At 38.4% G+C, this 14,004-nt stretch overlaps 1 protein-coding gene across 2 annotated transcripts in view; it reads right to left on the bottom strand.

Annotated features, from left to right (window-relative positions):
* The window catches only part of LOC111142446 (RB binding protein 8, endonuclease), an 89,010-nt gene extending 77,311 nt beyond the window's left edge, over nucleotides 1–11,699 (bottom strand). Inside the window, exons 1-2 of one of the 2 annotated variants that reach the window (XM_022495595.1) lie at nucleotides 11,310–11,699; nucleotides 8,169–8,375 (exon numbers count right to left, since the gene is read on the bottom strand). In XM_022495595.1, coding sequence (XP_022351303.1) covers nucleotides 8,169–8,277 — 109 coding nt within the window. In that variant the 5' untranslated portion in view covers nucleotides 8,278–8,375; nucleotides 11,310–11,699. The remainder of the gene's footprint in view (nucleotides 1–8,168; nucleotides 8,376–11,309) is intronic. The other variant, XM_022495594.1, reaches the window with a different exon arrangement.
* Between the last annotated feature and the right edge of the window lie 2,305 nt (nucleotides 11,700–14,004).

Below are 14,004 nucleotides of genomic sequence, written 5' to 3'. Positions count from 1 at the left end.
CTTCCGAGAGTGTGATGAGTATTAGAGCATAGCTATGAGTACACAATTTTAAAGAATTACCTGCCATGTAATATTTGTGAGTTTTACATGTTCTACAATCTGATGAATATGGCATGCTGTTTCTGAATAAAAAGTGTCTTATTTATCTTGACTCTTCCTCACCATTAAATAGGGGTCTCCTGAAGACCTTGAAATACTGAGGAACATGAAGAAGAAATCTGCCAAATATTTTATCCCTGGTTAAATCAAAAGCCTAAAAATAAAACTAGCCCAATTTTAAATGTGGATATATAAATGGGCACATATAAAAATTCTAAAGTTCTACACAACAAAAAGCAAGTAGAGTTTAAATAATGAAATAACAAAAATAAGCCAGATATAAAACACTATGTACACTGATCACAACAATACAATAAGCTGCACACATTTCTTTTAAAGCTAGGAACGAATGGACAAAAAACCACAGATGCTGTTCTTGTAGAATGGTGATTTATTTTTCCTTTCCCAACTTTCTACGGTATTACCTAAAAAGAGAAATTTTAAAGTATAAAGGTAGTAAAGTATTTCAGGGTTATAAAACAGATATAAAATATTTTCATATATTATGGGATTTAAAATACTAATGTTCAAGAAAAGATTCCATTGACCAAGTTATAAACTATGCAATTCATTCAGATACCATTTATTTATTTATTTATTTTTAAAAATTTTATTTATTTATTTGACAGAGAGAGATCACAAGTAGATGGAGAGGCAGGCAGAGAGAGAGAGAGGGAAGCAGGCACCCTGTTGAGCAGAGAGCCCGATGCGGGACTCAGTCCCAGGACCCTGAGATCATGACCTGAGCCGAAGGCAGCGGCTTAATCCACTGAGCCACCCAGGTGCCCCCAGATACCATTTATTAATTTTTTACCATGTGCCAAGCACTTTTACCTACAGGAATGTAAAGATGAGTAAGATAGGGACTCTGCCTAATAAAAACTTAATGATCTTCTTCAAACCAGTTATAAAACAACAGAATGTAATTATTTGAAGGATAAAGAACTTAACCTTATGCTTGAAGATGGCAGAATGCTAACTCTATCAAAAATACCAACTCTCTGTCCCCTACCTAGCAACTCAAATGTGTCTGGTCCTATTTAAAATATTTCAAAATATTATATTAGCTTGACTTCCAGGTCACAAAGAATAAGTCCCAGTTTTAAAAGTAGTGCCTATAGCAGATTACATTGTTGCTATTAGTGTTACCAATATCCGGCTTATTTTTGCTATCCTTTCATTATATAATGACATTGTATAAATATTTTCCTAAAAAAATAAATGGAGACCCTGGGTGGCTCAGTGGGTTAAAGCCTCTGCCTTTGGCTCAGGTTATGATCCCAGGGTCCTGGGATGGAGCCCCACATCGGGCTCTGCTCAGCAGCGAGCCTGCTTCCCCCCGCTCCTCTCTCTCTTCCTACTTCTGATCTCTGTCAAATAAATAAATAAAATTAAGGGAAAAAAAATGATTACAAAGCTCCCCACACCCACTGTGTCTTCTTGACTGTTGTATCCTCAGCAACTGCTATCATTCCTAGCATATAATCCAATTATTACTCGCTCAACGAATGGCAGTCTGTATTAAAACTCAGAATTATTCCTCAATGTCTTACACTAGATTTTTGGGGGGAAAACAGTATAGTCAAATGAAGAGCAAAATTAATGTAAAATATTCATATTTATCCTTGGACATATGACCATGAGCATAGTTCACTTTAAAATTAGATCTTTATCACTAACAACAAATTTGAATTTCCAATTTTTCAAATCCTTGAAGTGAATTAATCTGCCTTAGTCAACTAAACAGCTCACAGAAATTGAGAGGAGAAAGGCCAACAATCCTAGAAAATACATGAAATAAAGTATGTAACAGTTCATAAAAAAGAAATATAAATACTCTTAAACATAAAGATGCTTAATCTTATAAGAGAAACAAACTAAAACTGTATTAAAAAATTAACTTATATAGTAATCATATATAACAGAGATGTCTAACATAAAGACTTGAACAACTAACTAACTATAAAGACATTTCAGAGAATTGTGGAAATTTGAATTCTATCATCTCATAGGTATTAGATGTTAATAATTTGTCTTGTTAGCGTGAACAAAGTCCCGCATTGGGCTCCCTCCTCACCAGAGTCCACTTCTCCCTCTGCCTTCCGCTCCCCCTGCTTGTGTTAGTGTGGTAATGGATTTATTTGGTTAAAGCCTACTGGAAATACACACTAAAGTAATTATAAATGAAGTATGTCAGAGACTCCAAAATAACTGAAAGAGGAATAAGAAGGATCTGGAATACAGGTAAAATAAGACTGGTCATTTACTGATAATTCAAGCTGAGTGATGAGTATACGGGAGTTCATTACATAATTTTCTTTACTTTTGTATATATGTAATATTTCCTATACAAAACAGAACAAAAGAACAAAAGACTTAAATTTTAAATTAGAAAAGAACTTAAGAGAACACAAACACAAAACATTATAAAGGGGTGCCTGTGTGGCTCAGCCAGTTAAGTGTCTGACTTTGGCTCGGGTCATGATCCCAGGGTCCTGGGATCAAGCTCTTCGGTAGACTCCCTGCTCAGCGGGAAGTCTGCTTCTCCCTCTCCCTGCCTCCTCCCTCCCCCTTGTGCTCGTTCAAATAAACAAAATCTTTACAAAAAAAAGATTATAAAAGTAGTTACCAGTTTGTCTTAGGGGGCTAAATTTTTTACTTTCTGTTTTGGTGTTTTTAGGAAAAAGCTTAAGTTTAAAAAAAAAATAAGTGAATTGATGCCTGGATTTCTCAATGAAATTACTCCTTAACTGCACCAGCAATCCCATATGCTGAAAACAGGCTTTAATGAAACAGAATAATCTATCAAAGAATGAGCCCAATGGAGCAGTAAGGGATACATGGATAGTAGAGGTACTTGAACTCCAACCTCTCATAATAAAAAAATAAAAAAAAAAAAAAAAATTAAAGAACTTCTACTGTTTACTTCAGCTAGGAAATTAAAAAACAAAACTATAATTAAGGTGCCTGGGTGTCTCAGTCAGTTAAGCGGCTGGCTTTGGTTCAGGTCATGATCCCAGAGTTGTAGGATCAAGCCCCACATCGGGCTCCCTGCTCAGCAGAGTCTGTTTCTCCCTCTGCCTTCCACTCCCCCTGCTTGTGCTCTCTCCCACTCTCTCTGCCAAAGAAATAAAATAATAAGTAAATAAAAATTTAAAAACTACAATACTTTAAGCAAAGTTGCAAGAAACAAAATCAGTATGCAGAAATCAGTACTGTTTTTGTAAGCTAACAACAAACAACTAGAAAAGGAAATGAGGGACACCTGGCTGGGTCAGTTGGAAGAGCATGCGAAACTTGATGTTATTAGGCTCGTTAGGTTGAGCCCCAGGTTGGGTGCAGAGACTACTTAAAAATAAATAAATAAATAAATAACCCAAACAAACAAACAAACTTTAAAAAAAGAAAATGAAGAAAACAATTCCATTTATAGTAGCATCAAAAAGAATAAAATACTCAGAAATAGATATAACTAAGGGGATGAAAGATTTATACACAGAATACTACAAAATATTAAAGTAATTAGAAGACATAAATAAATTGAAAAACACGGCATGTTCATAGACTGGAAAACATAATACTGTTAAGATGTTAAAAAGACTTCTTAAAAAGATCTACAGATTCAGTTTAATCCCTATCAAAATCCCAATGAGGATTTTTGCGGAAATAGAAAAATCCATCCCAAATCCATATGGAATCTCAAGGGACTCCAAACAGCCAAAACAATCTTGAAAAAGAACAAAACTGGAGATCACATACTTCCTGATTTCAAAACTTACTAAAAGTTCCAGTATTCAAAACAGTGTAGTACTGACATAAAGACAGATGTAGAGGCCAATGGAATAAAACAGAGAGTCTAATATGATCAAATGGTTTTTGACAATGGTGCCAAGACCATTTAAGGGGAAACTGTCTTTCCAACAAATGGTGTTGGGAATACTGGATATCCACATATAGAAGAATGAAGTTTCGCCCTTACATCGTATACAAAATATAACTGAAAATGGATGAAAGATTTAAACATAAGCGGTAAAACTATACAATGCTTAGAAGAAAACAGGGTAAAGGCTAAATAATATGGGATTTGGCAATGATTTTGGATGTCTTGGATCCAATGTCTTGGACAAGACACCAAAAGTACACGCAACAAAAGAAAAAAATAGATAAATTGGACTATATCAGAATTTAAAAGTTCTGTGCATCAAAGGACACACATATAAACAGAGTGAAAAAGCAACCCACAGAATGGGAGAAAATAGTTGCAAATTATGTATCTGATAACGGCTAATATCCAGGGGCACCAGGGTGGGTCAGTTGGTTAAGTGTCCCAACTCCTATTTTAGCTCAGGTCATGATCTCAAGGTCCGGAGACTGAACCCTGCATCTTGTTCTGCACTCAGTGGGGAAGGTGCTTGAGATTTTCTCTCTTCCTTTCCCTCTGTCCCTCCCCTGGCACATTCTCTTTCTCTCAAATAAATACATCTTGAAAAAAAAAAAAGATTAATATCCAAACTATATAAAGAACTTCTACAACTCAATAACAAAAACCAAAACTGATTAAAACATAGGGAAAGGACTTGAATAGACAGATCTCTCCAATGTTACACCAATGGCCAATAAGCACATGAAAAAAATGTTGAACATCACTAATCATTTGGTAAATGCAAATCAAAACCACAGTATCACATTACATCCACTAGGATCGCCACTTCTATTCAAAAAAAGAGAGAGAGAGAGAGAGAGAGAGATAAACAGAAAATAACAAGTAGTGGAGAGAATGTGGAGAAATTGTAATCCTCATGCATTACTAGTGGTAATGTAAAATGCTGGTATGGAAAAGAGTATGGTAATTAATTTACTTTTATTTTTTAAAAAGATTTTATTTATTTTTTTTGAGAGAGACAGTGAGAGAGACCGAGATCTCAGGCAGTGGGTGAAGGTAGAGAGAGAAGCAGACTCCCCACTGAGCAGGGAGCCCAACTTGGGAATCCATCCCAGGACCCTGGGATCATGACCTGAGCCGAAGGCAGATGCTTAACCGACAGAGCCACTCAGGTGCCCAAGTATGGTAATGTAAAATTAAAGATATAATTACCACTTCTAGGTAGATACCCCAAAGAGTTGAAAGCAGGGTTTTGAAGAGACTACTTGTACACCCATGTTCAGAGCAACATTAGTCACAGCCAGGAAGATGGAATTATTTATTCATAGCCAAAAGATGGAAGCAATTCCAATGTCCAATAATGGATTGATAAAGCAAAATGTGGTATATATAATGGAATATTATTTAGTCTTAAAAAAAAAAATTCTGATGCTACAATATGGATGAATCTTGAAGACATTATGCTAACTGAAATGAGCCAGTCACAAAAAGACAAATATTGTATGATTCCACTTTTATGAGGTACTTAGAGTAGTCAAAATCAGAGATAGAAAGTGGAATCATGGTTGCCAGCGCTGGAGGCAGGTAAATGGGGAGTTATTGTTTAATAGGTATAAAATTTCAATTTTACAAGATGAAGAGCTCTGGAAATGGATGTGGCAATGGTTGCATAACATTATGAATGTATTTAATACCAATGAACTGTACACCTGAAAATGGTTAAGATGAAAAATTATGTATATTTCTTAAGAATTTTTTCTCAAGTGTCCCCATTCTCCCCCTTGCAAAAAGAGATAGAAGATAAGAATTTTCTAAGCTCTCTTAAGCATTTACGTTTCCTTATGTTTACTTTGGCTATTCTTTTTGTTTGTTTCCAGAAATTAACAGTTTAAAAAATCATAAAGAGGAAAATAAATGGAATCAGTATGTGAAACCTCTATTACAAATGTTTTATAGTATCTTATTGTTACTAGCTGGGATGGTTCACAGCAAGCATTGAAAATATAATGGTGCTGCTTCAGAAGGATAGCATTCTAATATCTAACACATGATCGCTAACACATATATTGCTTACTGTGTGCTGGAAACTTTCCCAAATGCTTTACATATATGAAACTATTTAATGCAGTATGAAGTAGCTATTAATAGTATCTTTATTTTATAGATAAGGAATCTGATGCACTATAAAGTTAAATAACTTGGACAAGCTCACCACCTTTGAGTGGTGAGATGGCTTTCAAATGGCATCTCAGAGGGCAGCCCTCATCCAGAACTCATAGACTTAATAAGTACATCACATGACCTCTTTCTGAACATGGCACTACTCCCAAGCAAGAGAAGGAGACACTTAAGATGAAAATTTAGACTAAATCCTAAAGGCAACGCATGATAACAATCTCTTCAGCATAATAATGTTTTACATAATCTGAGCCTATCTCCCTTTCTAGCATCAACTCCTATCCACCTGCCCAATAAAATCCCACCTCCTGCCTCATTCCATCTGTGAGCTATACCAACCTGTCTACAGTTCCTTCATTAAAATCAGGCTGTTAGGCGCCTGGATGGCTCAGCTGGTTAAGCAACTGCCTTTGGCTCAGGTCATGATCGTGGAATCCTAGGATGAGTCCCGCATGGGTCTCCCTGCTCTGCGGGGAGTCTGCTCCTTCCCCTGACCCTCCCCCTTCTCATGCTCTCTCTCTCAAATAAACAAAATCTTAAAAAAAATAAAAAAGATAAAATCAGGCTGTTAACTGCCAAACTTTAACACATGCTGTTCTCTTTCCTTAAAACATTCCCTCCTCTCCTCCTACCATCTTCTTTGTCTGGCTAATCAGACTTAATTAAGTTGTAAAGTCCGGTCTGACAATAAATCTCACATGCACCCCCATTCTTCCTGTATGTTCCCAGATAACATGGTACACTACAAAATTTCTTAGAACTATAAGGGCACCTGGGTGGCTCAGTGGGTTAAAGCCTCTGCCTTCAGCTCAGGTCATGATCCCAGGGTCCTGGGATTGAGCCCCACATTGGGCTCTCTGCTCCACGGAGAGCCTGCTTCCTCCTCTCTGCCTGCCTCTCTGCCTACTTGTGATCTCTGCCTGTCAAATAAATAAATAAAATCTTAAAAAAAAAACAAAAAGAACTATAACTATATATGACTCATTCTTACTCACAAGTTGTGGCCTATGGTAAGTGCATCCCTTGAATAAGTGTCTCCCAAGTACACTGGGGCATGCAAGAATACTTCTGGGGTTCATGTTTCAGAACCCATTAATTCATGATGAGTCCATTATGATGAGGTTCTGCCAGAAACAACACTTACCACAGGAAAGTTCCAATACAGACCCACATACTATAGATTTAGGTGGATTGTGTTTTAATGGCACCCCAGTGTAAGGTGAAAGCTGTAAAGCACGGTAATATTAAACCTATAGTCACAGCAAGAAACAAATGTAAAACTAAGCATTTCCCCTACATGGGGAAAATGTTTTATGTTAAAGTCACAGAACTAGAAAGATACTAATATCAAACCTTGAGTTTACCTTTAATAGAAAATTCTTTTACATGGAGTACATTTTAACACAATCACAAATAATATTTATATACTTATTCCAACCATAATAGCTGAATCCGCCGTATACTCATTGCACTTCATATAAACGCTTTTGCTTTTATGTCATTATACTGTAATTACCTGTTTACATGACTCTACCTCTATTAGACTACAGGCTCTTTGAAGGCAAACTACCATTAACTTTTATATCTCAGTGCCTGGTAGCAAAGATTCCCAAAGCCTTGAAGAATAACTTAAGTAGTATTTCAAAGTCTATAAAGAATCTTGGAAATAATCTTACAGAAAAAAATTAAGTTTAGAGGTTACATAACTTGGCTGAGATCATAGAGCAAACAGATAAATGAATTTAGAATTCAAATCCAGGTCTTCAATCAACAATCTCTATGCCCTTTCCACGACACCACACATATTACCATAAGTAAATAACTATATATTGTGCAGGTACTACATCCTATAGTAGTTGTCTATAGTTATAAAGCAACAATTTAGCCATAACTGATCACAAAAAATTACAATAATAGAGGTCCTTTAAAAATGAGATCTCTGAACTGTCAGTTATCACTATTAATCTCAATAGAATACTGCTATAAGTATTTTTAAAAAAGATTTTACCTTGTACTTCTTTATCATGATACTCTTTTAGTTTTGTCCAAAGTTCCTTAAAGTCATTAGATATATCTACAGAATTAGGGCTTCCACAACTGCTTCCAGAGATGTTCATCTTGCTTAATATGCACCACACTTCTATTTGCCTAATGTTTTCTGACCTTTTTCTGTTACATTATATAGGCATGAAGTTGTCTTTGACAGTTGAAACACCTGAAACGACAAATTGCAACATAAATGAATTTTGCATTTATATGTATGTAATTTGAAGTCAGCCAGCTCTTCTCAAGTTTTCCTTATTTACCTACAACCAACCACTCTGAAAATTTGGGGGATGGGAAGTGAAGATGATTATGGTGACAACCCTGATTTCAGTTATTTGGTCCTTAGTTAAGCTAAATTTTCAGGCAAATTTTCTCTTATTCTTCCTAGAAAGAACTTACTGGAGATGATTCTGCTATTGAGAAGTTTGTAGTCATTCACACTCAGTATTCATTGATTCACCATTCTAAAATAATTTATTCCTTTGTTGAACTTTTGATATGGAGTGCAACAAAAACTGGAAAACATTCTGAAATACTCTTGACTTAAACTTAAATATTCATAGAAACACAAATCTTCTAAAAGAGCAAGAAAGGTGATTGTGATTAATATACTTGAAGATTTGAATACCTTTCTCATAACAAAGGAAATAAGTGAGCAAGACATAGGCACAGCAAAGATCTATGAATACAGAAATGTCTAGTAACAAGGCAAAAAGTGTAAGGCCATTTTGTGCCCCTCTGAGAGTAGAGGTGAAATGATTATTACTTGTGTAGCCCCCAAAGGAAGCAACAGGATACTAAGAAGTTCAAGTGGATTCATAAATATTTTAATATGTGTCCTTAAGGTGAAACCATTAACTAGCTACTAGTTAAAAGTCAAATGATTAACAAGTCTACTACATCTCACATATGGCTCTTTAGCCAATGCCTTACCATTTAATGTACCCAAATTGATGTAAGTGTCTCTTAAAACCATTTCTCAAGGTCTCTGATGATGAGGCTAAAATAAGCAATGACTTTTTTTTTTTTTTTTTAAAGCAGGCTCCATGCTTAATGTGGGCCTTGAACTCACAACTCTGAAATCAAGAGTCCTATACTCAACTGACTATGCCACCCAGGTGTCCCAGCAATGACATTTCTAAAGGAGCAAGATTATGACTGAAGTCACTTTGAAAAGCACTAGAGAAATATTGTAAAAATACACTTTTATTAAGCTTTTTAAAAATTGTGATTTAGGTTTTTTTGAGACAATCAGTGAAAACTGAACATGTACTAGATTTTAGATAATGTTCGAGAATTATTTTTAATTGTCTTGGGTATTAAAATGTGCTTATATTAAAAAAAAAGTCCTTAGCTCTTAAAGAGGTACATACTGATATGTTTACAGGTAAATTCACCTGTTTTGTATTTGCTTTCAAATATTCCGGGTAAAACAAACAAAAAATGTTGGGTAAAGAGATGAAACAAGGGACGCCTGGGTGGCTCAGTTGGTTGAGCAGCTGCCTTCGGCTCAGGTCATGATCCCAGCGTCCTGGGATCGAGTTCCACATCAGGCTCCTTGCTCATCAGGGAGCCTGCCTCTCCCTCTGCCTCTGCCTGCCATTCTGTCTGCCTGTGCTCGCTCTCTCTTCCTCTCTCTCTCTGACAAATAAATAAAATCTTTAAAAAAAAAAAAAAGAGATGAAACAAGAAGGGTTGCTTTGACAATTACTGGAAGAGGGTAATGGATGAGTCTGTGACAGAGTTCGTAATTCTAGTTTCTCTCTTGTGTACATTTATTATTCCCATAATAAGGTTTTTAAAAGAGGGGTTGGGTGCATGAATTAATACAGCTTTATTCCAAAGAGGCCGGACTTCTACTATTTCTTAACCCTAAAAGATAATAGGCCTATTGTCAACAAAAGTCACCATTTGTTGTCTACTATATAACAGATACCGTGCTGTTTTATAGCCATTTTTAAAAACTTCATCTGGAGAACTCTATAGAACAGTTACTGTTATTAATTTCCTTTTAGAAAAACAGGTTTAAGAGATTAAATGACTCGCCCAAGTTCATAGAATTAGGTCCCACGCTATGGAGGGCAAAGGTAAGGAGGTGAGGGGAGGGGCGCCAGGGATGCTAATTAACCACAAAATACTTTAGCCCAAGAAAAATATTTACTTCTATGAGGTAATAGTTTAAAACAAAGTTTTAATTACTTTAATGAATAATTTAAAATTGCATTGTATTAAACTGCTTAAAATCAACCGTGTTAAACAAGCATTTTAAAATATATCTTCAGGGGCACATGAGTGGCTCAGTCGTTAAGCGCCTGCCTTCAACTCAGGTCATGATCCCAGAGTCCTGGAATCGAGCCCCGCGTCGGGCTCCCTGCCCTTGGAGGAGTCTGCTTCTCCCTCACCCACTCCCCCTGCTTGTGTTCCCTCTCTCGCTGTGTCTCTGTCAAATAAGTAAATAAAATCTTAAGAAAAAAAAATTTTCCCACATGAAAACAATTTACCAACACAACACTAAATTTGCAAATTCTGGCTCTCGAAATCCTCTCCAACCTATGCTGCACACCTAGCACTTTTGTCAGAATCTCTCTTTTGGCCTGAACCGTTATCGATGCAGGATGAGGTGCCTTAATTTCGCAGAAACGTGCACTTGTGTCTCCAGGTGCATCCCGGGCTCAAAGGTCTGTCATAATTTAATACATTTCTGTGCATCCTGCAGCAGTGCAGACCACTACGGGGAACGTGCTCCGTAAAATACTTCTTTCCTGTCGCACCCACCACACATATTCTCACACAGGTAGGGCAAGAGCCGCGCCTGGAATCACACAGGTGCCCGAGATAACCGAATAGGGACTTGGGCTGGTCCTCTTACAAGCCAAGCAGAGGTCGAGGGGATCCCGTCCCAGGACCCGTAGTCACCACCTCCTCCCGCGCACCGCCTTCACTAAAGGTTCCAAAAGCCTGAGGCGCTACGAGAGCGGAAAGCGCGCACCGCGCTCCCCCCAGCGCATGCGCGGGGCGGACTCGGCCCCAGTAGGTGAGTCCTCAGCCCGCGCGGGAGACCAAAGAAGCCCAGGGAGCGCAAGCTCGCCTCCTTCCGACTCACTTCCAACCGAGTTTAGCCGGACCCTAATGTGCTCCCCGAGGCAGCCCTAGAAGCCAAAAGGCTTACCAGAACTTGGGGGCCAAACGCCTGTGTTCGGCCGGCAGCTCGAGACCGGAAGTAGCCGCTACGACCCCCACTCCGGATTGGGGAAAGGAGATTCCTCTTTACTCACGGCTTCCAAGATTGCCTCAGAGATTCTCGAAAACCTCAGCACGGAAGAAGACACGGCTTCGGGGCTGTGAAGAGGCAGCGGCTTGCTTTCCTTCCCCTCACTAGTCTGCCACATCCCCTCCGGGAAAGCCGGCCCTTCAGGGCTACCCGCGCTTTCCGGGGTTGGGGGAGGGCCCGAGGGCCACCGGCCGGGTTGGGAGGCGCCCAGACCCGCCCCCCGTTAGAGCGCGTTCGACGTCACGCGGGAGTTCCCGCCACGTCATGCCCCTCCTCCTGCCGCGAAAAGAGGCGGTCCCCCGGCGCTCCTGTAGCAGAGGAGCGTGGTGGCTGGTGTGTCCCCAATCCGAGGGCTGTGACTGGAGAGTGGAGCGCCAGCCTCTGCGTGATCGGGAGCGGCTCCAGGAGCTTGCGGCCGCCACAGCATTTTTATTGAGATGCCGTGGAGAAAGCGCAAGCTTTTCTGTTTGGGGAACCTCAAGCCTTTGGTGTGTCTGACTTTAGCACATTTCAGGAAAGCGTGTGTGAGCGGCTAGTACCGCATGCAAAGTTAAAGCTAACTGATGGGGGAATGGATACGGATCAAGCTAACGTAGTTTCTGCCTGGTAGCTGTTACCTGCAGTTTAGTGATGTGACCCGACAGCACTGGGTGGTCAGGCCGTGTAGCAAAACGATGTGTATTTTGCTGAGGTTAAATGGAAGGTTCCTGAAGACCCTGAAATGAGACGGAATCAGAATGACCAGCGTTTTTTGTTGGAACAACAACCTGTTAGGTAATTTAATGTTTTAAAAAATAAATCCTTCCCGTGGCTGTTTGTAACGTTCACAACGTTAGTATGTTTTCTTGTTTTGGTTTCTAAAAGAACCATTTTAGCATTAGCAATTCTACAAATGAAGTTAAAAATAAGCAGAATAAGCTAGAATCACAGAATCTTTTAAGCCAGCTGAGTACTTTTCTGTAATTCTTGTAAAATCTGGGAGGAAGACAGGAGAGCACTCTGAACTTCTGAAAGTTAAGTGGTATTTAGGAAATCATAAGTGCAAACTGTGAAGATAATTTTTCCGCTCAGTCCCAGTGTTAAGGGATGAGTATCAGAGCTTACTCCTTGGAACTGCACCCAACAGGATGTTTCTGTACCATTCTAACAATGTTATAGGAACATTGGTTTCTTTAGGGGAGAGGGTTGCTGAGTCTTCATTACACTATTACAGTAACTGTCATTCGCTTCCAAATTTTATGACTTCATTCATTATACTTTTAAAGAAAATGGGTGACAAATTGTTATTTCTATTATAACACAGGCATAATTGCTTGTATGAATGTTTAAAATGGAAACAAAGTTTTGTTATAAATGGAAAGAACTTGTAATTAGTTTGTCATTTAACAGTATATTGAAATAGCAGTGTACTTGTCCAAAGAAACACTGAGAACAAAAAACCTAACCTGTTCCTCTGGCCTCTGCTAAGGCTCCACTGTCCAATGCATTTATACGAATCAGGATCCAAAGAATCAGCTTTGACACCTTTTTCCCCTTTAATTCTTACCATATCCAATCTATCACCAAGTCCTTTCAGTTTTACTTACCAGATAGATTCCACATTAATCCCCTTCTTTCCTTCACCACCACCATATTCTGAAATACCACTTTCTCTTACCTACTCTCGTAGTCTATTTCCTATATCTACCCAACCAAAAAACCCACCTAAACCTTTCTCATCACTGGTGTTCAGAAAATAGAGTATTCTCAAATCATGCATATATTTAAAATTTAAATTGTATACATTAAAAAAATAATAAGGGCGCCTGGTTGGCTTAATTGGTACAGTAAGCAATTCTTGATCTTGAGGTTGTGAGTTCAAGCTCCACGTTGGGCATAGAGCTTACTTCAAAAAAAAAAAAAAAAAAAAGAAGATGCCTGGGTGGCTCAGTTGGTTGAGCGGCTGCCTTTGGCTCAGGTCATGATCCCAGCGTCCTGGGATCGAGTCCCATATCGGGCTCCTTGCTCGGCAGGGAACCTGCTTCTCCCTCTGTCTCTGCATGCCTCTCTGCCTACTTGTGATCTCTCTCTCTCTCTCTCTCTCTTTCTGACAAATAAATAAAATCTATAAAAATAAAATAAAAAAATTTTAAAAAATTAAAAAAAGAAGAAGAAGAAAATAAATTGTGTACATGTATTGTTGAAAAATGGTGTGTAGTCTAATGGTTAAGTCAGGCTCTGGAGACCGACTTCTGGTTTTGAATCCTGCTCTAATACTTCCTCACCAAATGACCTTAGACTGATTTCTTAACCTCTCTGTCTCTTTTTCTTACCTATAAAATGAGGGTAATAGTACCAACCACATAGGGTTATGAAGAGTAAATGAGTTAGTGCATGTAAACTGCTTAGTACAGTGTTTAGATACACAGTAGGGGCTCAGAAAAAAGCTAGCCCTTATTAGGACTTCTGAGCTAACGCACGACCTACAAAGACATTTTTTAAAAGGTTGAGAAAAATGGAAATTAATATTTTTTCCTCCTCCCACCTT

Source organism: Enhydra lutris, unplaced genomic scaffold (assembly GCF_002288905.1).
Source record: "Enhydra lutris kenyoni isolate GAN:26980312 unplaced genomic scaffold, ASM228890v2 scaffoldscaffold8, whole genome shotgun sequence".
In the NCBI taxonomy this organism is placed as follows: domain Eukaryota; kingdom Metazoa; phylum Chordata; class Mammalia; order Carnivora; family Mustelidae; genus Enhydra; species Enhydra lutris.
The sequence above is the reverse complement of the archived record's forward strand: the minus strand, read 5'-3'. Positions and strand labels throughout refer to the sequence as shown.